This window comes from Suncus etruscus, chromosome 18 (assembly GCF_024139225.1).
Source record: "Suncus etruscus isolate mSunEtr1 chromosome 18, mSunEtr1.pri.cur, whole genome shotgun sequence".
Classification (NCBI taxonomy): domain Eukaryota; kingdom Metazoa; phylum Chordata; class Mammalia; order Eulipotyphla; family Soricidae; genus Suncus; species Suncus etruscus.
In genome coordinates, this window is record NC_064865.1 from 16,800,379 (window position 1) to 16,825,322 (window position 24,944).

The 24,944-nt window shown below is 43.0% G+C and overlaps 2 protein-coding genes across 2 annotated transcripts in view; one reads left to right on the forward strand and one right to left on the reverse strand.

Annotated features, from left to right (window-relative positions):
- The window catches only part of PLG (plasminogen), a 55,492-nt gene extending 44,997 nt beyond the window's left edge, over positions 1-10,495 (forward strand). The window contains exons 15-19 of the mRNA XM_049765335.1: positions 112-186; positions 1,085-1,225; positions 4,391-4,497; positions 9,296-9,441; positions 9,995-10,495. Coding sequence (XP_049621292.1) covers positions 112-186; positions 1,085-1,225; positions 4,391-4,497; positions 9,296-9,441; positions 9,995-10,159 — 634 coding nt within the window. The 3' untranslated portion in view covers positions 10,160-10,495. The remainder of the gene's footprint in view (positions 1-111; positions 187-1,084; positions 1,226-4,390; positions 4,498-9,295; positions 9,442-9,994) is intronic.
- The window catches only part of SLC22A3 (solute carrier family 22 member 3), a 662,601-nt gene that overhangs the window by 560,803 nt on the left and 76,854 nt on the right, over positions 1-24,944 (reverse strand). Inside the window, exons 8-11 of the mRNA XM_049765464.1 lie at positions 21,323-21,431; positions 20,347-20,459; positions 18,063-18,162; positions 12,904-13,302 (exon numbers count right to left, since the gene is read on the reverse strand). Of these exons, the coding sequence (XP_049621421.1) occupies positions 13,197-13,302; positions 18,063-18,162; positions 20,347-20,459; positions 21,323-21,431 (428 nt within the window). The 3' untranslated portion in view covers positions 12,904-13,196. The remainder of the gene's footprint in view (positions 1-12,903; positions 13,303-18,062; positions 18,163-20,346; positions 20,460-21,322; positions 21,432-24,944) is intronic.

The window sequence follows — 24,944 nt, forward strand, 5'->3', positions numbered from 1 at the left end:
GGGTGTAAAGCCAGGAGTAACTCCTGAGTGCTGCCTGGTGTGACCCAAAAAGAAAAAAAAAATAAAGAATAGTCTGAATTGACCTAAATTCTTCATTTGTTTTTCTCCTAGATTTGGAAAGCACTTCTGTGGAGGAACTTTAGTAGACCCCCAGTGGGTGGTGACAGCTGCTCACTGTTTGGAGAGGTATGTTTAAGGGACACTTGTCACGAAATCTTGTCTTCAAGATTTTTTCCTGTTCTTCCTTCTCACCATTATTCCCTTTCTTGCCTTCCTTCCCTGGCTCTCTCCATAGTCCTCCCTCCCTTTCTCTTATAAAATACCTGAGAGTTAGAAAGACTACCCCACATGTCATGTTTCTATCCCTTTAGGCTAATGGGTCTGTTGAAGCAGGGTAGCCATGGAAAAATAATAGCAAGCCAGTCAGGATAAGGTTTATCAGAATCAGACTGTTTTTTTTTGCCTCATGGTATTTCTTTCTCCCACATGCTCTCTGTGGTACCCCCCAAGCAAGAACTGCTCTCTCTTTAGTCTCCAGAACCAAATCCACTAGGGTAAGGGAAGGTACTGTAGTCCAGGTGGGCTTTTACATATCAAAAGAAAAGGTTAGGGAAAAAGGAAATTGGGGAAACACCTTTGTTAATTAGTATCATCTCACAGTCAGTGAGACTAAAGATCAGGGAATGGACATGAAGAAGCCCAAGGCAGATGTGCCACTGGATGAGAGAGGAGAGGAATGTTTCAGGTCCTTTTCAGAAAGGACCTGAAGATGAAAGACTCAAGTCGGTGAGTTTGTAACACTAGGTCGTATGAGCCTTTCTCTGTGGCAGACACCATTTCCCTGAGGTTCCCCCAACATGAATGTCTATCCTCATGTCAGCTTTAGTGTTAGTCGAACCAATAGGCTCCTTAGGGTCCCATCAAGAACATTCCTTAGGATCATTGGGTAAAACATGAGCCTGTATCTTGCTAGTCAGAGGTCTATGAAGGCCGGTAGTGAGCTCGAGAGGTGGGAGGGATGCAACATTTAAGGCTCTAAAAGATTCCTGATGACCTGACTCTTGAATGTCTCCATTTCTTCCAGATCTTCAAGACCCTCATCATACAAAGTCATCCTGGGTGCCCACCGAGAGCTTAATCTTGAAGACGATGTTCAACAAATAGAAGTGGCTAGGTTGTTCCCGGAGCCCTCAGGAGCAGATATTGCCTTGCTGAAGCTAAGCAGGTACTACTCTATCTCTGGCTTTAGCTCTAAGTTTAGAAAAATACTTGTTTATGTCAGGTTTCACAAGTGGTAATAGTAGTTTATGTGGAAGGGGTGCCATCTTGAATATAAAAGTCACTCAGACTTTGGGAACCAACATTGAACTCAGGTGAGAAAGTCTAAACTCCACCATATATGGCCACATATTAGCCATTGTTGTACAAAAAAGACATCCTAGTTTTTACTTGGGTGGACAAACATAAGGTACACAGTTGCCTCTAAAACTCTCAATGCTCCCCCTATTTGGTTAATCTACAGACATAACCAGATAATTACCCAGTGAGTTCAGATTGATTGTTATCTCAACGAAGTTTGGAGGAGAAGAAATAAGATCACATATTTCTAAGCACTTGAAAAAGCAGCATACACAAGAATACACACACACTTCCTGAAGGCACATTCTTCTTCTCTTTGGGGGCTTTATTTTCCTCCTTAAAATAATGCTTTATTAATCCTGACAAAATTATATACTTGATACTGGAACTTAAAGGAATAAAATTTGTCATCAGGCCTCAAGTGATAACTGAGAGTTATTTTGAGAAAAGGGGCTTTGGGGGTTAAGCAGCCAAGCAGACAGAGCCATGTCTATAGAAAGCATGTGATATCCACAATGCTGAGGGTGACCGGAAGGACAAAGCTAGCCTACTTCATTTGCTTCAACTCAAGGTTGCTGCCTCCAAATTTGGTAGCAAAGCTCTCATCTCAGGCTTGTTTGCTCTTGAATGTCATAAACTGGCCCCCCAGTCTCAATGTGGGTGTGAGCTTTCTGGGGCTCTTGACCAGGGTCAGTGCTTGGAAAGGAGTGAGACAATTCACAATAGCCAGATCTGGAAACATCCCAACTACCCTAGAACAGATGAGTGGATAAAGAAACTATGGTATATTTACACAATGGAATACTATGCAGCTGTGAGGGAAAAAATGAAGCCATGAAATTTGCTTATATGTAGTGTATGCTTGATATGGAGTGCATCATGCTGAGTGAAATGAGTCAGAGAAAGAGGAACAGATATAGAATAATCTTACTCATTTGTGAAATATTAAAATAAAGAGTATGGTACTAATACCCAAAGACAAGAGAGATTGAGGCCAGGAGGACTGGTTCACTGTAGGAAGCTCACTACAAAGAGTAGGGAGTTCAGTTAGGGCAGAGAAGGGATCACTATGACGAGAGTTGGGAATGATGACTGCAGACTAAAACCAGTTGCTGAAAGGAAAGTTATATCACATGATACCCCTTCAGTAAAAATAATTGCAAACCACAGTGCCTAAAAGGAAAAACTGGAGAGAGAGAGAGGGAAGAATAGAAAGAAGAATAGAAGAAGGAGAATAAGGAGGAGGAAGAGGAGGAGGAGGAAGAGGAGGAGGAAGAGGAGGAGGAGGAAGAGGAGGAGAAGAATAGAAGAATAAGAAGAAGAAAGAAAAAGAAATAGAAGAAGAAAGAAAGAAAGAAAGAAAGAAAGAAGAAAGGAAGAAAGAAAGAAAGAAAGAAAGAAAGAAAGAAAGAAAGAAAGAAAGAAAGAAAGAAAGAAAGAAGGAAAGGAAGGAAGGAAGGAAGGAAGAAGGGAAGAAAGAAAGAAAGAAAGAAAGAAAGAAAGAAAGAAAGAAAGAAGAAAGAAAGAAAGAAAGAAGAAAGAAAGAAGGAAGGAAGGAAGGAAGGAAGGAAGGAAGGAAGGAAGGAAGGAAGGAAGGAAGGAAGAAAAAGAAAGAAGAAAGAAAGAAGGAAGGAAGGAAGGAAGGAAGGAAGGAAGGAAGGAAGGAAGGAGGGAGGGAAGGAGGGAGGGAGGGAGGAGGAAGGAAGGAAGAAAGAAAGGAAAGAAGAAAGAAAGAAAGAAAGAAAGAAAGAGAAAAAGAAAGAAAGAGATAAAGAAAGAAAGAACGAAAAAGAAAGAAAGAAAGAAAGAGAAAGAAAGATGGAAAGAAAGAAAGAAAGAAGAAAGAAAGAAGAAAGAAGGGAAAGAAAGAAAGAATGAAAGAAAGAGAAAGAAAGAAAGAAAGAAAGAAAGAAGAAAGAAAAGAAGAAAGAAAGAAAGAAAGAAAGAAAAGAAAGAAAGAAAGGAAAAGAAAGAAAGAAAGAAAGAGAAAAAAAGAAAGAAGAGAAAAAAGAAAGAAAGAAAAAAGAAAGAAGAAAAAGAAAGAGAAAAGAAAGAAGAAGAAGAAGGAAGGAAGGAAGGAAGGAAGGAAGGAAGGAAGGAAGGAAGGAAGGAAGGAAGGAAGGAAGGAAGGAAGGAAGGAGGGAGGGAGGGAGGGAGGGAGGGAGGGAGGGAGGAAGGAAGGAAGGAAGGAAGGAAGGAAGGAAGGAAGGAAGGAAGGAGGAAGGAAGGAAGGAAGGAAGGAAGGAAGGAAGGAAGGAAAGAAGGAAGGAAAAGAAGGAAGAAGAAAAGAAGAAAAAAGAGGATGATGATATTGATAATATCTGCCCATTAGCCATTGATGCAGTCAGGGGAGAGGGTGGGAGAGGGTGGGAGAGAGCAGAAGAGAAACTGGGTACTTTGGTGGTGGAAAATATGCACTGGTGATTGGATGGATGTTGTATATTTTATGGCCAAAACTCAATCATGAAGACCTTTGAAAAACTAAGTAAATACTAAAAAAATCTAACAAAAGAGAAGGAAGTGAGACTTGGGACTTGTTCCACTCCTCTCATGGGAGCCACAGCCACTGAGTTTTCACCATAAAAGTGAGAAGCCATATTTGTAGGAAGAGACTGAGCACCAAAAGATGAAGCCACAGCAGATATTTGCTCTTACTAAGCCCTCAAGTCAGGCCTTCAACTTGAAGGTCTACCTGTGGATCAACAAACTCTTCAGTAGACACAAACTTTACCCCTTTAGAGATTCCCAATGGTGGGACAGACATGAACAGTGATTCTCATCCTATTCCCACCTCTGGTATCTCATCTATAGCTAAGGACGTGTAATAAAATGTTAGACTTGTTTAGACTCAAAGACACTTTAGCCCAATGGCAGAAGAAAACATTGCCTTCGCCATCTGATTGCTACTATAAACTGGGTAATCCCCACTCAGTGGGGACACTGAGGTTCTAGGCAGGCCACACCTCATGGGTCTCCGGAGTAAGGAGCAGCAGTAATGCCCTGAGTGTAACTTCCAGTGTTTCCCTTCCAGCCCTGCCATCATCACTGACAAGGTGATCCCAGCTTGTCTGCCATCCCCCAATTATGTAGTTGCCGACAAGACATTGTGTTACATCACTGGCTGGGGAGAAACACAAGGTGAGATCAGTGCTGAGACCCTCAATGTGAACTGGCTTTGACTATTGTGTGTGTGTGTGGGGGGGGGGGTTGTCTGCATCTCGGTGGTGAATGAAAACCAGTGTCCGTATTGTCTTGACACAGACTTGGTCTGTATCCTGGTCTTCTCTCCAGAAACAGTTCTTGAGGCACATAAATGAAGGTAGGGGAGTATTTCTTTGTGTGGCTTAGGCCATTCTTTTATTCAAGCTCATCATTAAATCTGGAAATGGCTCAAGAGGCAGAACACAGCTTATACATGCACATTCCAGAATCCTGTCACAGCACTGGGGGTGCCTCCACTAGAGGGGGGGATAATCAACATTTCTTTTGCAACCAAGTTGGGTTTTGACACAAATTGACAAACAAGTAGTCAGATTATTTTTCATGGATAATTAGCCATGCCGAGCTCCCCCGAAAAAGGTAAACAAGATCCACCAAAATTATATGAGAGGCTAAGTGGGGAGTTAGCTCTCTATATTCCTTTCTAGGGAGATGGGAAGTAAAGGCCTGAGATCCCCGCTTCTAGAATAGAGCTCAGTGTAGTTGATGGGAAATGGGAATGGGAGAAGGGAACTCAGAAATCTTTTCAGCACTGCCATTGGTCCCTTGTCTGCTGCTTTGTGAAGATGTTTTCACAGGCTTTCCTCAGGAGTAGGATAAGAAGCATTGCTCTAGAGAATTTTGAGAACATTCCTTTCTTTATGTGAAATGTAGATGGTAAAGATCTACTGGATTTCCTGCTACTCCCTTTCTGCATTCTGCAGATGGCCATGCTGGCGGGCTGTTGTTGATGCTAGAGCATACCAGGCCAGTATGTACAGATCCCTGTGAGATAGAACATCTTGCTCCCATTTAACAAGTGGGGGATCCAGGATCCTGCAATGCGCAGGCAGTCTCCCACTAAGTGCCTGCCTGAGTTGGGCCCTGATACCTTCTTAGGGCTGCAGATTCTCAAGAAAGTCTACCCCACCACTTCTTCTGTGTCTTTAGCTGGAAAATAGGTGTAGGCTCACTGTAGGGTATGGGAACCCGAGTGAGTGTCCAGGGAGCAGCTGGTAGGGCTTAGTCCAGTCATCACAGACACCCCATGGCCCCAAAGGATTCTCATTAATGGCAGGAAAAGTCCAGTGCTCATCAGATTTAACCTAAACACTGGATTTCTTAGTATGGCACTGAGTTCACAGGTTCCAGAATGTCCTGAACCCTGACAGTCTGTTCTATGTGCTATCTGTGACTTTTGTCCCTTCAGCTTTGTGATACACACAGTTTACCAGGAACACACAGCTCGTTCAGAGATATGCAGCAATTTCCTAGAGTCAGAAGGTCACAGAAGGTCAACCTGTCAACTTCTGCTTAGCCAGTGTCACCTATCTTCTTTCGCAGATAGGAAGTATGAGTTTGAGTACCAGGCAGCCAGGAAACCTAGTCTGTCCCACTGCACAAATATAAACTCATGTGCCCTAGGAGCTCTTGCTACACTGGCTTCTCTGAGTTTGTTTCTCTATCTGTTCCACTCTAAGTCATTAGGAAAATAGAAATACACAAATTATGTGCTCAGGACTTTGAAGGTGGAGTTTAGGAGATTCTCTAGGGCCTACATTACTCTATTTTATTTTATTTTTTTGGTTTTTGGGCCACACCCACCAGCACTCAGAGGTTGCTCTGGCTTTGCACTCAGAAATCACTCCTGGCAGTGCTCAGGTTATCATATGGGATGCCAGGGAGTGAACCCAAGTTATCCACTGTGCTATTGCTCTGGTCCCACATCATTCTATTTTTTGTTTGTTTGTTTGTTTTGTTTTTGGGTCACACCCAGCAGCACTCACTACTCCTGGCGCTATGCTCAGAAATCACTCCTGGCAGGCTCAGGGGACCATATGGGATGCCAGGGTTCGAACCACCGTCCTTCTGCATGCAAGGCAAATGCTCCACCTCCATGCTATCTCTCTGCCCCCCCTACCTCATTCTATTATTATGAGTGATCGTCTAGAAGCTGTATCGCTCTATTATTAGTGACTTCTAGGGGCTATATTACAATGTTATTATTAGTAGTATCTAGAAACTATCTCACTTTTTTATTATTAATGATAATCTAGGGGACTTTCACTATATTATTATTTGTGATTTCTTAGAGCTGTATCACTATATTATTATCAATGGTATTACTATGTCACTATCACCACCATTAGCATCACCCTAATCATTACCACTATCACATCCCATTATCCTCACCACCACCATAATTATCACACATTGCCAAAGCAACACTATCAGTACTTTCATCAATATTATCTTTGTTATTAGCACCATCAGCATTATCAAACAATCATTTCCACTGAAGTATTGTATTATATCATTACTGCAATCATAGTGTTAATCACCATTGGCATCACTGTCGAAATTATTTCTAACTCCACCATCACCATAATCATCACAGCCACCATACTTAACACTGCCAGAACATCACCACATGCTACACATGGCAGGGCAGAAAGTGACTCTCAGCACATATTAATTCAACCAGAAGGAGTTACATCCTAGCTTAGGCCATTTAAAAGTTCTGAATGGCCACAAAGATGTCAACTCAGCCAGTGTCCAGCCCCTGGGAGGAAAGCCTTCTCCCAGGCTTGCCCGACTCCAGTATTGCCAGAGCAGGGCAAGTGCTGAGATGGAGGGACTCAATCAGGTCAGCCCTTTGTTGTCCTTCCCAGGGCCCCAAAATCTGCTCCTCCATCCCTTGTTTCTGTCCCAAGACACATCAAATGCCTAAATGCTAGAAAGTGCCATCTACTGTGGCTACTGGAAGTGCTATCCCTGCCATGTCCAGCAGAAAGCAGCACATCCCCACCAGCCACATCGATGTCAACTAGCAGTGGCTACAGTTGATTTTGAATAAGATAATTTGAGAAGGCTGCTCCTTCCACACCATGACTCAATCCAAACAAAGGCTCCACTTGACTCCTGACTACTCCCCCTCACCTTGCCCACTCATGCCTCGCCACAACATGTATCCATTCTCCATGTTCTGGTCACTTGTCTATGTTTCAGTGTGGAAAAGCAAGGCTGCCTCGTCTCTGGAGGGTCCTTGTTGGTGATGTTTAGAGTTCTGTCCTCCGCTAGGGGAGCAGAGCTGGTGGAGTTGAGGGTCTGCAGGTTCAGGATATCATCAGACAAGAGCTGGGTGTCCCCATGGCACAGCCAGCATCATCTTTCACACATGCCCACGTGAATCAAGCCGCTTTTCACAAAAGAAGGAAAGAGATTGGAGCAATCAGGGACTGACTGTGTGCAGGGTTTTTTTTTCTGCTCCCAAGGTGAGAGAGACTGATGAGAGAGGAGCTGGTTTCCAGTCCACTAACTGAATGGGGCCAGGAGGTGAGAACTTACCCTATTGCACAAGTGAAAGGGACAATAGCTCAGTTGGACAGGAGCATGAAAGGAGTAAGGACTCACCCAGGTCTATTCTGAATACACTGTAAAAATTCTTCCTTTTCAACACAGTGGGAAGAGTCATAGAGAGATATTTTTAAAAATTTCAATCCCAGAGCTGGTCACCCTTGACCTCTCTATTCAGGACAGTTTCCTTACCCACACTAGTTAGGAATCTCTGCAAAAATACAAGAACATTCATGACAGGGCCTGGGATGTGGCTATGAGCACAGAGCACAAAGCACATGCCTCAAACAGTGAGATCCTGCCTAGATTCCTGGCACTGCTTGGTTCCTAAGCTCCATGAGATATATTTTTCCCAACCCCTAGCACCACAAGTACTAAATATTAACTACAAGGTCAGAGAGATATTTAGTGCAGCGGTTGGGCTGCTTACTTTGCATGCTACCAAGCCTGGTCTGAGTCCCAGAACCCCAAAGGATCCCCTGAGCACCATCAGGAATCTCTCCTGAGCAGAGAACTAGGAATAACCCCAAGGAACTACTGGATATGATTCCATCCTACCCCCAAGTGTTAATATTAAAGATGGTCGATTTATCAAAAGTTCTTATGATGTGTGTGTGGTAAAGCTCCAAGATATTTACTTGTGCAGTAGATTCAAAGACTATAAATAGATGAACAGAAACAATATCAAAATAATAGTAGCTAGGTTGCTCAGACTCTCATATTAAGCCTGTGTTTTCTTTGTGGTTCAAAAATAAATAAATTAAAAACAAAGCAACAAAGTGGTTGGAAATGTAGCTGGATTGAAAAGCCTGCTGGCAGCAGACTAGGTCCCATCTCCAACACCTTGATATCAAATCAAAGTACAGACAAAAAGACAAAAAACTTACCTCCCCACCCCCCCAACACAATCTTACAGAATAAAATGATTAGTTGTAGGCTGTGAGCACCTGACACCCTCTGTAATGTTGGTATGTTCAAGGGTCAAGAAAAGGGAAGAGGGACCGAAGTGATAGCACTGCAGGAAGGGCATTTGCCTTGCACAGTGCTGACACAGGAGAGACCCGGGTTTGATTCCCAGCATCCCATATGCCCCCCCCCCACCAAGCCAGCCAGTAGCAATTTCTTTTTTTTTTTTTTTTTTTTTGCCAGTAGCAATTTCTGAGTGCAGAACCAAGAGTAGGCCCTGAGCACCTCTGGGTGTGGCACAAAAACAAACAAATAAACAAAACACAATAGCAGAATCTTTAAAAGAAAAAAAAGAAGAGGGAAGATGCAGAATCCTGTCCTGTGGGCACACAGGCTCTCTCTTGCTGCTTCTAGAATATTCCTTGTAAACAAATCTGGGGCCCTGTCACTGATGCATCCATATCTTTCTCCACAGGCACATATGGGGCAGGGCTCCTCAAGGAGGCGCAGCTGCCTGTGATCGAGAATAAAGTGTGCAATCGCTATGAGTTTCTCAATGGAAGGGTCAAGTCCACAGAGCTATGTGCTGGCCACTTGGCTGGAGGCACGGACAGCTGCCAGGTAAGACAAGACATGAGACTGAGCTCTTCTGTGTCAGCCCTTGGACATCCAGAGTGCCAGGGATAAACACAAGGAGCATCAACCAAGCCTAAGGCAAAACCAACTGTTATCTTAGACACCAGGAGTACAAGGCCCTCAAGTGTGGAATCGGCTCATGGAGCAGGCACAAAGGCCTGGCTCATTTAGAAAAGGGTAGCTGGGAACCTCCTTGCCAGGGTTGGGGTGTGCTGGTGGGCAGCACCATCAGGAGAGGACACAGGACAAAGACTAGCCACACAGGTTCCCAATGGTTTGGAAGTTACACTAAGAGGAACCCCAAACAGACCTTGGGTGAGGGCATTGTTTGCAGGAGATCCCCCACCTAGGAATATGATGTGCATGGCTTTGTGGACAACCCTCTGCAAAGTGCTGAATCACAGGATATTTTCAGAAAGAAGCAAGCAACCCCTTTGTTATGGGCCAAGAGCATGCAGAGCTGGGGAAGGGATACAGGATGCACCTGCCAAGGACCAGGATGGAATCCTCAACCTGCATCTCTTCCTTTCTTTTTTAGGGTGACAGTGGAGGGCCTCTGGTTTGCTTTGAGAAGGACAAATACATTTTACAAGGTGTTACCTCTTGGGGTCTAGGCTGTGCACGCCCCAATAAGCCTGGTGTCTATGTTCGTGTTTCAAGGTATGTTCCTTGGATGCAAAGAGTAATGAGGACTATGAGCTAAGTGCATGGTTGGCACGTGGGAGACCTGGTTCCATCCCTGACACCAACAGTTCCCCCCTGAACACTGAGCCAAGGGTAACCCCCCAGCATAGCCTGGTGTGGTTCCAAAACCAAAAAATAATTGTGAGAAATAATTTATTGAAAAAACAATAGGGCAAGTTACCTAGAAGCTGTAACCTGGGAGGAAATATAGATGTTCCAGAAATAATCTACTGAACTGAATCAATACCACATACTGACTCACTTTTTAGTATTATTGTGGATCCAGTTTTCCTGACCTGTAATGATAAAGCAACATGGCTGACAGTTGCTGGCAATAAATGCTACTTGGATTTAACTTCTGGAGCCTTGTCTTTTGTTCTTCATCCATCCTCCCTGTTCTGAATGGACTAACTTCTGCAGGCCATGGTGCTCATGGTCCTTCCTGGAGATTCACTCCAAATGCCTGGGAAGTCCTAACTGTGTCGACCCAGTCAGCTGGTAAGAATCAACTTCCATCATCCAGGTGTGTTAGGGATTGAGGACAATGCTCCCAGTTGATGACACAAAAGAATGGGTCCCAGGCTGATAACCAGAGATATTTTATTCCATTCCAACAATGCATATATAGAACTGGAGGAACTGGGATACATGAAGAGTGGCAGAACATAGCAAAAACATAGCCAAGGACAAGTGAGACATGAGGGGAAAGATAAGCTTAAACATTAGGGCTTAGAAATGCCTCTGTAGGGGCCGGAGAGATAGCATGGAGGTAGGGTGTTTGCCTTGCATGCAGAAGGAGGATGGTTCAAATCCCAGCATCCCCTATGGTCCACTGAGCCTGCCAGGAGCAATTTCTGAGCAAAAAGTAGAGCCAGGAGTAACCCCTCAGCACTACTGGGTGTGACCCAAAAACAAAAACAAAAACAAAACAAAACAAAAAAAGAAATGATTTTGTGGTAACACAGTATTGATAGGTAATGTCTCTTTTAACCAGAGCTCTCTGTGAGGGAGAAAAGATGACCTGGAGTCAAGCCTGATTACTAACTACTGAACATGGGGAGTGGCACCCCTCTTTGTGCTGTCCTTCCCCATCTCTGAAGTGGTGTCTCTGAAGCTTTTGCCCCAAGGAGAATCCCTGAAACAGTTGCTCAATGAGATCCACCAGAACAGTTGTTCTATGTGGTTCTGTCTAATAGGTTCAAGAGCAGTGTCATGGGGGATCCAACATTAATGAAGACAGCAGTGGGTGCCCCTTGTAGACTGTCCAGACACCACTGGCTTTGTTGGTGGCAAAGTTAACTCCACACCAGGAATGTGTATATATATATATATATATATATATATATATATATATATATATATATATATATGTATATATGTACATATATACATATATGTATATATGTATATAATGTATATATATAAAGTTTGAAAGCATTTGTCTCAGAGCCCACTATATATATATATAATTATTTATATATATATATAATATATATATATATGAAGGCATGTCTAGGGAGCTGAGGAGATCATGAAAACATTCTATTCTGGTGACTGAAGTCAGCTCCTTAGCCCAGCCCAGGGGACACTGGGCAATGTAGTCACTGTGTAGTGAGCTGGGCAGTGGTGAGCTTGAATAGAGGCTGGGGCCTAGAAATGGTACATGAGTAGGGGCAATGAAGTGACATTGAAGGTGGAATCTGGTACTACAGGGCTCCAAAGGTCAGTGCTCAGGTGTTTTATGGTGTTCCAGTTCCCAAACCAAGAGACAAGATAAGCATTGTTTTGTCTTGACAATTTGCAAGGTTTTATTAGTACCAGAACCAAAAACAGCCACTCAGAATACAAGTCAAGGGTGATAGAAAAGGGAATAAAAATGCAAGTGCACCTGCATACAGGGTGAACGCGGTGTTCCATTCTCTAAGTGTTGTCCTGATTTCAGTAAGAAATTAAACATTTGCCATTACTGGGACACAGTTTGGGGATTAAACAGTGGCTGCACCATCAGCACAGACACCACTGCATGGTACTTTGTGTCTTCCCAGGGACACATGTCCTCAGTGGCCAGAGATCCTTTTGGTGCCATTTGGCCTGTGTACGCACTAGTTAATGAAAATAAAGTCTGCACCAGAGAGATGCTGAGTCTGAAAAACAGGACTTATATAAAATATAAAGCAGAACCTCAGAACGAGGTAGCATGTTGGAAATTCAGCTCCACATCATCCCGATTAGTGTCTATGAAGTCACTTCTAAAGCTGCTGCCAAGCCTAAATTTACGCCTTGGCCATCACTGACCTTTCTTGAAGCTACAAACTCAGCTTCTCTCATAGACCTGGCCACAGACACCTGTGGATCAGGGAACTCAACAATAGGCACAGATGCATCCCTTTCACTGGGAAACAAGAACCTGCATTGCCATGGCAGGTTCTGTTTGGGATAGAATTGGCTCTGCACTGCTTGGCTTCTATCCCCAGGAGAATCCATGCTGCTCTGAATCATCTCAGGACTAAATGTGACCTCACAGCAGTGACAGGGAGCAAGAGCCTCACTCATTCATCTCCAACACTGTTCTTTATGACTTGAGGCCTGTACATGCCACACCCCAGAAGCTACAGGGGAGGGCACACAGAGTTCAAGGTAAGGAAAGGAGGCCCAGGGCCCTTTACTCTGTCTCTCCTTGAACAGAATTCCCAGGCTTCTCCTCCTGGAACCTTCCAGATACTTCTTTCACAGCCTAGCCTGAGTTCCTGCCAACTCACTCACATTGTCCACATGCCCCAAGTCCTGTTTGGCAGATCTTGTACTGCTGCAAGAACTGTCACAGGAATGGGATGGTTCCCATGTGGCACTATGGCACCTTGCTCTGACCTAAGACTCCCCCTCCCTCACTCCCACCCCAGCAGTTGTTATGCCACACACAGGTTCTTTCTTGGCTGCGTTTGTCCATGGGCCATATGCGTATGTTGGCAGCATGGACAATGGAGCGTGTCCAACATTCTACTCAAACACTCCGGGTTGCTTGGATGTTCCGGTGGAGCTGAAGCAGCACGTTGGCATCAAAGTCTGTCTGTCTCTGGACAGGCAAGATCAGCTCCAGTGGCTCTTTCCTGCCTCTTCCACAGTGGCCTCAAAAGTGAGCTGGAAACAGAAGATGTTGTTTTCCTGTGACATAGATGGCACATGGAACAATAAAACCAAGGAGAGAAAGTCTTAGAAAAACTATAGTCAGAAGAGCAGGGCTTACTAAGATATTTATCATCTCACAGTGTAAAAGTGGACTCCAAGTCTTAGTGTGGGGAGTCTAGAGACTCCTGGGGGTTCTAAGAAAGAATGCCTAGACTTTTGGAGACTTCAGAAAGCAATTCCTCTGCTTTTCCTGTCTTTGTTATATTTAGTAGATTTTTAATTGAGTCATCGTGAAATATAAAAGTTGATCATGATTAAGTTGCAGTCATACGAAGTCCACCCTTTCATTCACCAGTGCACATTTCCAGCCACAAATGTCCCCAATTTTTCTGGCTTTCTTTTTTACTTCAACCTCCCGCTGGATTTCTATCTCTAAATCTCTTTCTCCTCCAAGGACCTGGTCAGAGCTGAGCCTGATTCAGCTGGACTCAAGTGAGTGTAGTCACATCTACAATGAACCTAGGGAGGTTCTTGTTTATGCTCAGCTTTACCAAGTGGTTTGGCCAGTTACATAAGACATGGCTTTTCATCTGAGCATCACAAACAGATCATGCAGATTAAGCCCTGTCCTGATCACATCTATGTTCTTTGATAATTACAGATAACAAATGTTTGGGGATGCAATGCCAGCATGACCATTAACAGAAAGTGTAGGAATAACCAACCAGTTTTCATTCTATTCAGAATAATTCTTTTCGTTGGTGCTTGTCACTCACCTTCGGTTGAAAGCACCTTTGGATCAAAGCACCTCTAGGATTGGTGCAAAGACCAGCTGTTCTCCTCCCCTGGGTATGATCTTTGGGTTCCCAATAAAACTGTGGGTCTCAGGGAGAAACTGGTTGCAGTTTTGGTTTTCTACAACTGAGCTACCTGCTTAATAGAAGTGGAAGGATTGTTGTGGAAGTTCCTAGATCTGTTTTTTCACCTTAAATGTGTGTGGATTATTTCCTGTGTTGGCATTTGTTTCTAGACCCCTATCTCCTCAATCCCCTGGGATTGGGCTATGAGGCTTCCACTTCAAGAAAGAGGGGATAATTTTGTGGCTTTTCAATGAGAAAAAAAAATACCAGCATGTCTTGCAATCTGAGACAAAGTCACTTTCTATTTTTTTCAGAAAGTTGGGGATACCCACACAGAATAAGTAAATATTGAATGTAATTCACAGTTGACCTGTGAATAATAAATCATACTTTTGCTAGATAATTTTTTAAATTAAGGGTAGAAATAAAGCAACTTAACTCTTTCTTTTTTTTAAATTTTTTCTCTTTATTTGAATATCTTGATTACATAAATGATTGAGATAAGGTTTCAGTCATATAAAGAGCACCCCTCTTCACCAGTGCACCATTCCCGCCACCAATGTCCCAAATCTCCCTCCATCCCACCCCACCCCCACCTGTACTCCAGACAGGCTTTCCAGTTCCCTCATTCATTCACTTGATTATGGTAGTCCTCAGTGTAGTTATTTCTATAACTGTGCTCACCACTCTTTGTGGTGAGCTTCATGGAGTGAGCTGGTGTTCCAGCCCTCCTCTCATTGTCTCTGAGGATTGTCACAAAAATGACTTTTATTTTTCTTAAAACCCATAGATGAGTGAGACTATTCTGCGTCTCTCTCTCTCTCCTTCTGACTTATTTCACTGAGCATGATAGATTCCATGTACATCCATGTATAGGAAAATTTCATGACTTCATCTCTCCTGATGGCTGCATAATATTCCATTGTGTATATGTACCACAGTTTCTTTAGCCATTCGTCTGTTGAAGGGCATCTTGGTTGTTTCCAGAGCCTGGCTATTGTGACTAGTGCTGCAATAAATATAGGTGTGAGGAAGGGGTTTTTGTATTGTATTCTTGTGTTCCTAGGGTATATCCCTAGGAGTGGAATAGCTGGGTCAAATGGGAGCTCAATTTCCAGATTTTGAAGGAACCTCCATATCGCTTTCCATAGAGGCTGTACTAGACGGCATTCCCACCAGCAGTGGATAAGAGTTCCTTTCTCTCCACATCCCCGCCAGCACTGATTGTTCTCATTCTTTGTGATGTGCGCCGATCTCTGTGGTGTGAGGTGGTATCTCATCGTTGTTTTGATTTGCATCTCTCTGATGATTAGTGACGAGGAGCATTTTTCATGTGTCTTTTGGCCATTTGTATTTCTTTTTTTATCAAAGTGTCTGTTCATTTCTTCTCCCCATTTTTTGATGGGATTAGATTTTTTTTTTGTAAAGTTCTGTCAGTGCCCTGTATATTTTGGATATTAGCCCCTTATCTGAAGGATGTTGGGTGAATAGTTTCTCCCACTCAGTGGGTGACTCTTGTATCCTGGGCACTATTTCTTTTGAGGTGCAGAAGCTTCTCAGTTTAATGTATTCCCATCTGTTAATCTCTGCTTCCACTTGTTTGGAAAGTGCAGTTTCCTCCTTGAAGATACCTTTAGTCTCAATGTCATGGAGTGTTTTACCGACGTGTTGTTCTATATACCTTATGGTATCTGGTCTGATATCAAGGTCTTTAATCCATTTGGATTTTACCTTCGTACATGATGTTAACTGGGGGGTCTATGTTCACTTTTTTGCAAGTGGCTAACCAGTTCTGCCAGCACCACTTGTTGAAGAGATTTTCCCTGATCCACTTAGGATTTCTTGCTCCTTTGTCAAAAATTAGGTAATTGTATGCCTGGGAAATGTTCTCTGAGAACTCAAGCCTATTCCACTGATCTGAGGGTCTGTCTTTATTCCAATACCATGCTGTTTTAATGACTTTTGCTTTGTAGTACAGTTTAAAGTTGGGGAGAGTAATGCCTCCCATTTTTCTTTTTCCTAGGAGTGCTTTAGCTATTCGAGGATGTTTATTGTTCCAGATGAACTTCATAAGTGTTTGATCCACTTCTTTGAAGAATGTCATGGGTATTTTTAAGGGGATCGCATTAAATCTGTATAATGCTTTGGGGAGTATTGCCATTTTAATGATGTTAATCCTGCCAATCCATGAGCAGGGTATGTGTTTCCATTTCCGTGTATCCTCTCTTATTTCTTGGAGCAGGGCTTTATAGTTTTCTTTGTATAGGTCCTTCACGTCTTTGGTCAAGTTGACTCCAAGATATTTGAGTTTGTGTGGCACTATTGTGAATGGGATTGCCTTCCTGACTTCCATCTCTTCCCTATTATTATTGGTGTATAAAAAGGCCATTGATTTCTGTAGGTTGATTTTGTAGCCTGCCACCTTGCTATATGAATCTATTGTTTCTAGAAGCTTTTTGGTAGAGTATCATGTCATCTGCAAACAATGAGAGCTTGACTTCTTCCTTTCCTATCTGGATTTCCTTGATATCTTTTTCTTTCCTGGTTGCTATAGCAAGAACTTCCAGTACTATGTTGAAGAGGAGTGGTGAGAGCAGACAGCCTTGTCTTGTACCCGAATTTAGAGGAAAGGCTTTTAGTTTTTCTCCATTGAGGATAATATTTGCCATTGGCTTGTGGTAGATAGCTTCAACTAGATTGAGAAAGGTTCCTTCCATTCCCATCTTGCTGAGAGTTTTGATCAAGAATGGGTGTTGGACCTTATCAAATGCTTTCTCTGCATCTATTGATATGACCATGTGATTTTTATTTTTCTTGTTGTTGATGTTAATAGATTTACGGATGTTAAACCATCCTTGCATTCCTGGGATGAAGCCTACTTGGTCGTAGTGTATGATCTTCTTGATGATGCATTGGATCCTATTTGCCAGGATTTTGTTGAAGATCTTTGCATCAGCATTCATCAGGGATGAATGTAATATTCATTTTGGCAGCATCTCTGTCTGGTTTTGGTATCAAGGTGATGTTGGCTTCATAAAAGCTCTTTGGGAGTGTTCCCATTTTTTCAATTTCATGGAAGAGTCTGGCTAGGATTGGTAGTAGCTCCTCTTGAAAGATTTGAAAAAATTCATTAGGAAAACCATCTGGGCCTGGGCTTTTCTTTTTGGGTAGATGTTTGATTACAGTTTCAATTTCCTCAGTAGTGATGGGGGTGTTTAGATATGCTACATCCTCCTTACTTAAATGTGGAAGGTTATAAGTGTCCAAGAATTTTTCCATTTCTTCTAGGTTCTCATGTTTTGTAGCATAAAGTTTCTCAAAGTAGTCTCTGATTATCCTTTGGATCTCTGCAATTTCTGTTGTGATCTCCCCCTTTTCATTTCGCAACTTAACTCTTTCAATTTATTGTTCTGGAAAGTTCAAAATCATAACAAATTTGAATTTGTCCCAAATTCAAATTTGCCAAATGAAAACTTTAGGTTTCTCCATACTTCTATATTGATAAGATTTTACTTTTCTATACCATTCATCTGTCCCTTTTCTAGTCTGCAACTTTCTCTCTCCAAATAGTTTCATTTTGTAGTGAATTGGTCAAAGTCTCCTGAGAGGAAACCACTGTCTCTTCCTCCGCTATTTTTTTTTATGATGTTGGGAATCTAACTGCAGACAGGTCTGGGGTTCAAGGAAGCCTGTTATATGAGACTCAGGAGCTGTTATACATGGGATCAAGGATGCACCACTGAGAGTGCTCAGGAGCCAGGTGGGCAGTGTGATGGGGAAAGAGCCTGTGCCCACTGCTGTCCCCCGAGCAAGGATCTTGGGAGTCCCACTCACATGTCCTCAGTCTAATACCACCAACATTCCTCTCCCACTCAACATCATCACCCCTTGTATACATGCCACTTTCATTTAGAAAGTGCTGAATTTCATAAATACCTGCCAAGCTTTTCCACATCGTCAACTGTCTCTGGCAAAGTAATGCCCTTTGTTTCAGGTAGAAGCATCACAAGACCACCACAGATGGATGCCAGGACTCCTATAGACAGGAAAAAGGCATTAGCACTCTAGAACTACAGCTGGTTCCCTTGACTCTTGATGCTCCCACTGAGAGTTTCTGGGATCACTGGATTGACTTACCTGACCCCACTTTCCAGGTTGTTCCTAAAATGATGTCAAGTATGCTCAATCTTTCTCCAACACTGTACATTCTATCATACAACCCTAACTCTTGATTTCCTCCCTCCTCCTCTCCTTCCTTTCCTCCTTATTTCCTTCCCTCTCTCCCTCTCCTTCCTTCCTTTTCTCCTTCCTTTGCTTCCTTCCCTCTCTCCCTCTCCTTCCTTCCTCCTCTCTCCTTCCTTCCTCCTCTCTCCTTTCTTCCTTCTTTCCTTCCTCTCCTTCTTCCCTCTTTCTCCTTCCTCCCTTTCCTCCCTTCTTCTTTCCTGCCTGCCTTCCTCTCTCTTTCCTTCCTTCCCCTGTCCTTCCTTCCTTCTTTCCTACTTCCCTCCTTCCCTTCCTCCCTCTTACCCTCCATCCTTTCTACTTCAACAATAATTTATTTCTTAAAGAGCAAATAGACCATTAGAGAGACATCACCTGTGTTATTTCTTCCTGCCCCAGACATTATATTCATTTGCCCTTCATTTCCTTCATCCATTTCATTATAGAGTAAGCCCCCACCCCTGCCTAAGGGCCATATCCCAGAGTCCTTTGGGCTCCTTACTGTGAAGGACACTCTTTCCAACTTCCTCCCTAACCTATTGGTGGCAGGAAGGAAGTGGAGGTGGAGACAGTTGGTTGCTGAGGAGGACAGAAAAAGCTAAGCAAAAAAAGTTGCGTGGAAGTTAGCTTCTGTGAATCCATTGTAAAAGATGGATCCAGAAAACCATCAATGAGAAATTTCATTGACTTACCTGCTTAAACTGGGTCAAATTTTGGACTGGGCCAAAAAACAACTATTTTCAGACACCATTAATCAATTTTTTCTCTGATGGCTGTGGACAAATTAGTCAGTTTCCTTTCTGTTCCTCTTATAATTAAAAATCAAATGATTTTTAATTGAATCATTGTGAAATACACAGTTACAAAGTTGATCATGATTAAGTTTCAGTCATACAAAGTTCACTACCCATCCCTTCACCAGTGCACATTTCCGGCCACAAATGTCCCCAACTTTTCTGTTTTCTTCACTACAATCTCCCCTTGGATCTCTGTCTCTAAATCTCTTTCTCCTCCAAGGACTTGGTTAGAGATGAGCCTGGTTCAACTGGATTCAAGTGAGTATGGTCACATCTACAAAGAACGTAGGGAGATTCTTGTTTATGCTCAGCTTCACCATGCGGTTTGGAGAATCTGTTCATTTCTGTTCATTAATGCAGAACCAAGAGGAGTTTCAACTTATTAATTCTAATAACCTTTGTCTCCTATGAAAATACCCCAAATCTCCTTGGGATATGTTTTAAAATGGCTTTCAATTTAAATTTATCCACTACAAATTTCAAGTCATTGGTCCCAATTAAAGATACCTTGCCTTCTAAATTACTTTCTGAGTGTTTAGGTTGATAATTGGAATGGAACTGGCTTCCCTTAAGGTCATTCTAGGGTCAAGGAAGGTATGTATGAACTGGAGAAATATCAAATAGGTCTCCGTATATACAATGTGAAGGGGTTTGTGTCTTTAATCTCTTTCTAAAGGAGGGTTAGCTTCAAAATAAATTGAGACAAGATTCTGATTAGACTGAGAACATTGAAGAATACTATAGTTCTGTTTCCCGGTACTAAAAGAGTTCCACAGCTCTTGATTTCAACTCTTAACTTAAACAAATGTTAAATTGGATAGATTATGGGGCCGGAGAGATAGCATGGAGGTAAGGCATTTGCCTTGCATAAAGAAAGTCGGTGGTTCGAATCCCAGCATCCCATATGGTCCCCCGAGCCTGCCAGGAGCGATTTCTGAGCATAGTGAGTGCTGCCAGGTGTGACCCAAAAACCAAAAAAAAAAAAAGAAAAGAAAAAAAATTGGATAGATTGCCACAACTTTTCAAAAATAAAAAAAAAAATTGAAAATTTTCATTGCATTCCATTGGTCTGTCAAAATGAAAGCAGATGTCATAAGAGGATTTGACGAATATCAATCATATTTAACATAATAATCACTTTAGAGTTACAATAATGCTAAATGATAATAGCATTTTAAATAGTACATAAAACAAATTCTTACCAAATATGATAAGAGGTAGTTCAAGCCACAGAGCTGCTAGACGGAAGAGCAAAAATGGGGCTATGATGCCTCCAAAATCACATAAACCTGAGCAGAGTGAAACTCCAAAGTTTCTGCAGATTCAAAAGAAAATTGTTTTCAGTGAAAAATATTCAAAGACAATTAAGGCAATATTCAGATGTGGAAATAACAAAGGAAAGATAACCTTTTCCTCTTTAATGGGGGTTTCTGTTCTTTATTTTTTGGCAGAGATGGGAGACAAAACTGGCAGTGCTCAGGAACTATTCCTGGCAGTGCTTCGAGAGATAACATGGTACTAGGGATCAAATTGGGGTTGGCTGTAAGTAAAGCAAGTGTCCCTAATCCCTGTTTAGTCTTTGGGGATCCACCCAGTTCTCTAGATTTGACTTCAAAAAAAAGAACTTTCTCAGACACTAAGCAAACTCTTTTTTGCACCAACTGACCGGGGTTTAGTGTAAGTCACAGCTAAGAAGGGAACAGGTTTATGGGGTTGGTAGCAATCACTGCCCAATCTACTCTGTGACACCTACATGATACTGAGACACTTTCCCATGGCTATGAGGTGAGTCTGCAAATGTCCCACAGAAAAGGAGATGAATTAATGTAGAGTCCTGGTGCATGCATGCCTTTCTTCCTCTCACAGATTCCAGTGGCAAGGAACTTTGAAGCATGTGATGCTGATGAGCTCCATCTTTACCTGCATTTCAGCTGGGGTGCAAACCAGCTTTTCTGATTCACATCTGACATTGTGCACAGAAATAACAATACAAGAACTCCTTTCCAAAAAGGCAGCCCTCAGTGGGTAACCCAAAGCAGCTGATTTCAAAATATGTCTTTGCTTCCTGGCTGTATTCAGGCCATGCTAAGTCCCCACCAAGTAAATAAAATGATGTTTGTAAGAGAACCTAAGTCTCAGAATGACACTGGAGAAACTATTTTGTCATGTGGGACATACCGTAAAGTAGTTGGATACAATTCCGAGTTGACCAAGTAAACGATTTCAAAGGCCATGGTTATCCCGAGTCTGCCCAGGGTGGCCACTGTGGTCCTTAACCAGGGTATTCCTGCAAACAGGAGGGAAGAGTGAAGGTCCCTTTTAATCACATTTGATCCAACAATCTTTGCCCAGTGTCTGCTCTCCACGACAGGTAGACACCTCCAGATGATGCAGTCTGATTTTGACAGTAATTACCTCCACCAGATGGCAACCCAAGGGCCAGTGCTCTGTCTGCCTTTGAGCAAATTCAGATTCTAGAAACATGACTCAAGACCACTGCATAAGTGGCCACTGCTCTGAGAACAATGCTCCCAGAGAAGCCTTCCAGTATACATTGGCTTGGTCTAGAACACACGGTCCTCATATTTTCTCTTAAAAATATCACCACAGGTAACTTGCCCTATTGGTTGGCATCACTTACATGCCACCGAGGAGAACTGACACTAACAGGAAGAAAAGCCCTGGACTTGAGGATGATTAATTTCAGAAGTGTAGGAGAGAGAGACAGAGATATAGAGACAGAGAAAGATGGAGAGATAAAGAGACAGGGACAGAAAGACAGAGATATAGAAAGAAATAGGGAAGACTGGGGTTCTAGAAAATGGAAAGCATATTTGAAGGGCTCAGATAATTCACTCTCCCTCCTCACCAGCCTTGAACTTCCCCCCCAAAATCAGTAGGTTCTTTAGGGGGGAGGCTCTGAAACAGTGCTCTCAGGGGTCCTGTGACACTCCTGGAGATACTCTGCCAACTAGATTGGATGGCTTTTGCAGGCAGAGCTTGAGAATAAGATGAGGTTCAGACACAAGAGGGGGGTGAGGGAATTCGGTGGGGTGGTGCTCAGGGACCTTCAGGGCATAGCAGGGCTCCATCTGGGGATGCTGGGGCAGAGCCTTGCACAGCTTGTACCTAGAGCCCTGGTCTGTGATCCAGCCCCAGGAGTTGGATTGTTAACCACTAGTCAATTCATTCATGTACAAATGGGCCCTGCTGGGCTGCTCTGGCTCCAGACAAAGCACTTCACTTTGTCCACAGTGACTAGAGAGAAGTGCCAAGAATTCTCCATGAAATATTTTCTTTTTGTACTTTACAAACAGGAAGAAGAAGGCAACAATTTTTATGCTGGAAAGTCATTGCTCTGGGTTTTGTGAGAGTTATGCATTTCCAACAGCTTTCTCTGGCAACTCCTTGAGAAGGACATTGTGGTCTGAGGGAAAGGGGAGCACTCCTGGACCCTAACACAGGGCTGCTTTTACTCCCATAAGGGAAAGGCTGTTGATGCCCAGGCAGATGTGGAATGCAACACTGACCTCCTGCCTTTTCCTGAACCCAAGAGGAGCAAAATCAGCATGAGGAGGAGAGAAGACAATGGCATTCAGTTGACTTAGGCACATTCTCACTGTGCAGAACATCCAACACACAACAAAAGCTGAAATCATTGAGTAGAACCCTTACTTAGCAATCAAGATCTGGGGTTCAGTCACTGCTAGAAGGTCCCCATTTCTAAAGTCTGGAGTGCAAAATGATTAAGGATGCAGTGCTGTTGTCTGGGTTTCTCCCCACACACAAAGGTTGTCATCTGGGCCCATGACCAAAGTTAAGGGTGCTGGGGGTGGAGCTCTGCAAGGAATGCTGGGAAATGTGCTTCATTTGAGCACTGCTTTTCCATGAAGGTCAGAAGGAGACTCAGAAATGCACTGCCCTCTGCCCTCGAATGAATGAGCAGGCCCTGCCATGCTAGGGGCTAGGGATAGTAAAAGCTGCCACCCAAACGGCCAGCATCCCAGTCTGCTTGTGCTCACCTACTGCTGCATGCCTTGCCTGCTGCTGTGGAAAGAATGAGATTGTCCAGGTCAGGCTACTGAACTCAGGCCTTTCTACTGTGAGTCCCACCAATTGCCTCGATGCCAGTCACTCTTAGTCACCGGCAATACTAGTCACCCTGCGGGTTTTAAAAGAAGGAGCAGAAACCTAGAGACCAAAGATAATGCACATACACCACAAAACCTGTGGAGATACAGAAAGTGTCATAAAATAAAGTATCAGAGAATATGCAAGGACTATCAGAGATTAGACGGAGATAGAGATGATCATAGAATAGACAGACTATCAGAATACACAAAATTTATCAGAGAAAAGAGACTATCAGAATAGACAGAGACAATCAGAGGATATACAGAGATTATCAGGGAGCCTAGACAAATATCAGGTGGATTCAGCAATGTAGATCAGAAAATGACTTATGTTGGCTCACTGGAGCAGCCCAGCTCTCCCTGTACTGAAAGTTTCTGGAACCAATAGTCTCTTCCTAATTGGTCTGGCCACCACACTGACCTGGACAGAGAGGTAAAGCTGTGTGACCAGGGGGATGTCCTGCAGGCACTGATCAGCCCATGCCTGAAGGGCAATGAAAGCAATAATTTTTTAGGAAAGTTTGTGTTGCGGCTGTTACATTGGTTCACTAAAACTATAGTCATCGAAGCTCAGTGCTAAGTCCTTCTGGGACTGGCAGGCCTTTCTTGTTTGGAGCCACATCCACAGCTGTTTTCAGGAGCTATTTCTGGCTCTCATGGGGATGTGTGTGGATCCTGATGGTGCTGGGGAGCCATGCAGTGTCAGCAATTGAACTGGGCCCTCTCATGGAAAACGTACTAAAATCCATGGAACTATCTCCTTAGCCCCGACAACTTCAGGACTAAGGTCTGGGCAAATAGCTCAATGGGTCAAGAGCATAGTACATATAAGGTTCAATGGGTTGAGCGCATGGATCAGCACCTGATCCTGGTTCAAATCCCCAGCACTACATATGGTGCCCTGAGTACTGCCATGGGCCACACCTGAGCCCAAAGTCAGGGAATAACCACTGAATGTGGCTCAAAAACTAAGCCAAGGGACCAGAGAGATAGCACAGAGATAAGGTGTTTACCTTACATGCAGAAGGACAGTGGTTCAAAACCCAGCATCCCATATGGTACCCGAGCCTGCCAGGAGCGATTTCTGAGCGTAGAGCCAGGAGTAACCCCTGAGCGCTGCCAGGTGTGACCCCCCGCCCCCCCTCAAAAAAAAAAACTAAGCTAAACCAAACCAAAATAAAACCAACCAATATGATTGAAACCCAACTACAAACCTGTTTGCAATCATGGTGCTTAAATAAAAATTATTGTTTTATAAAATAAAACCAACCAAATGTAAAAAAATAAACAACAAAAAAACACACCAGAAAAACAGAATTGTCTTTCATGAAGTTACAAGGACACAGAGACATAAAGTTCCTTGCAAGTGGGATTCGGTCAGTTGATTAAGACTATTGAAGCAAGACAGCAGGGTTTGCATTTGCTTTAAAGATGACAATGAAATCCCAAAGTCACTTTTCCCTGAAAGAGAAACACTCAAGACCAGTTTGTCATTTAAAAACATCTTACTCCAAACAGCCAGGTTTGCATCTATCCTAAGCAAACATGCATGGATCAAAGCTGGCAGTGGGGTGGTATCAAGAATGAAATGACTTTGTTTTTAGACTTTAATTCAAGTTAAAAAAAAATGGAGACAACAACAACAAGACTCAAAAGAGGAGACAGTC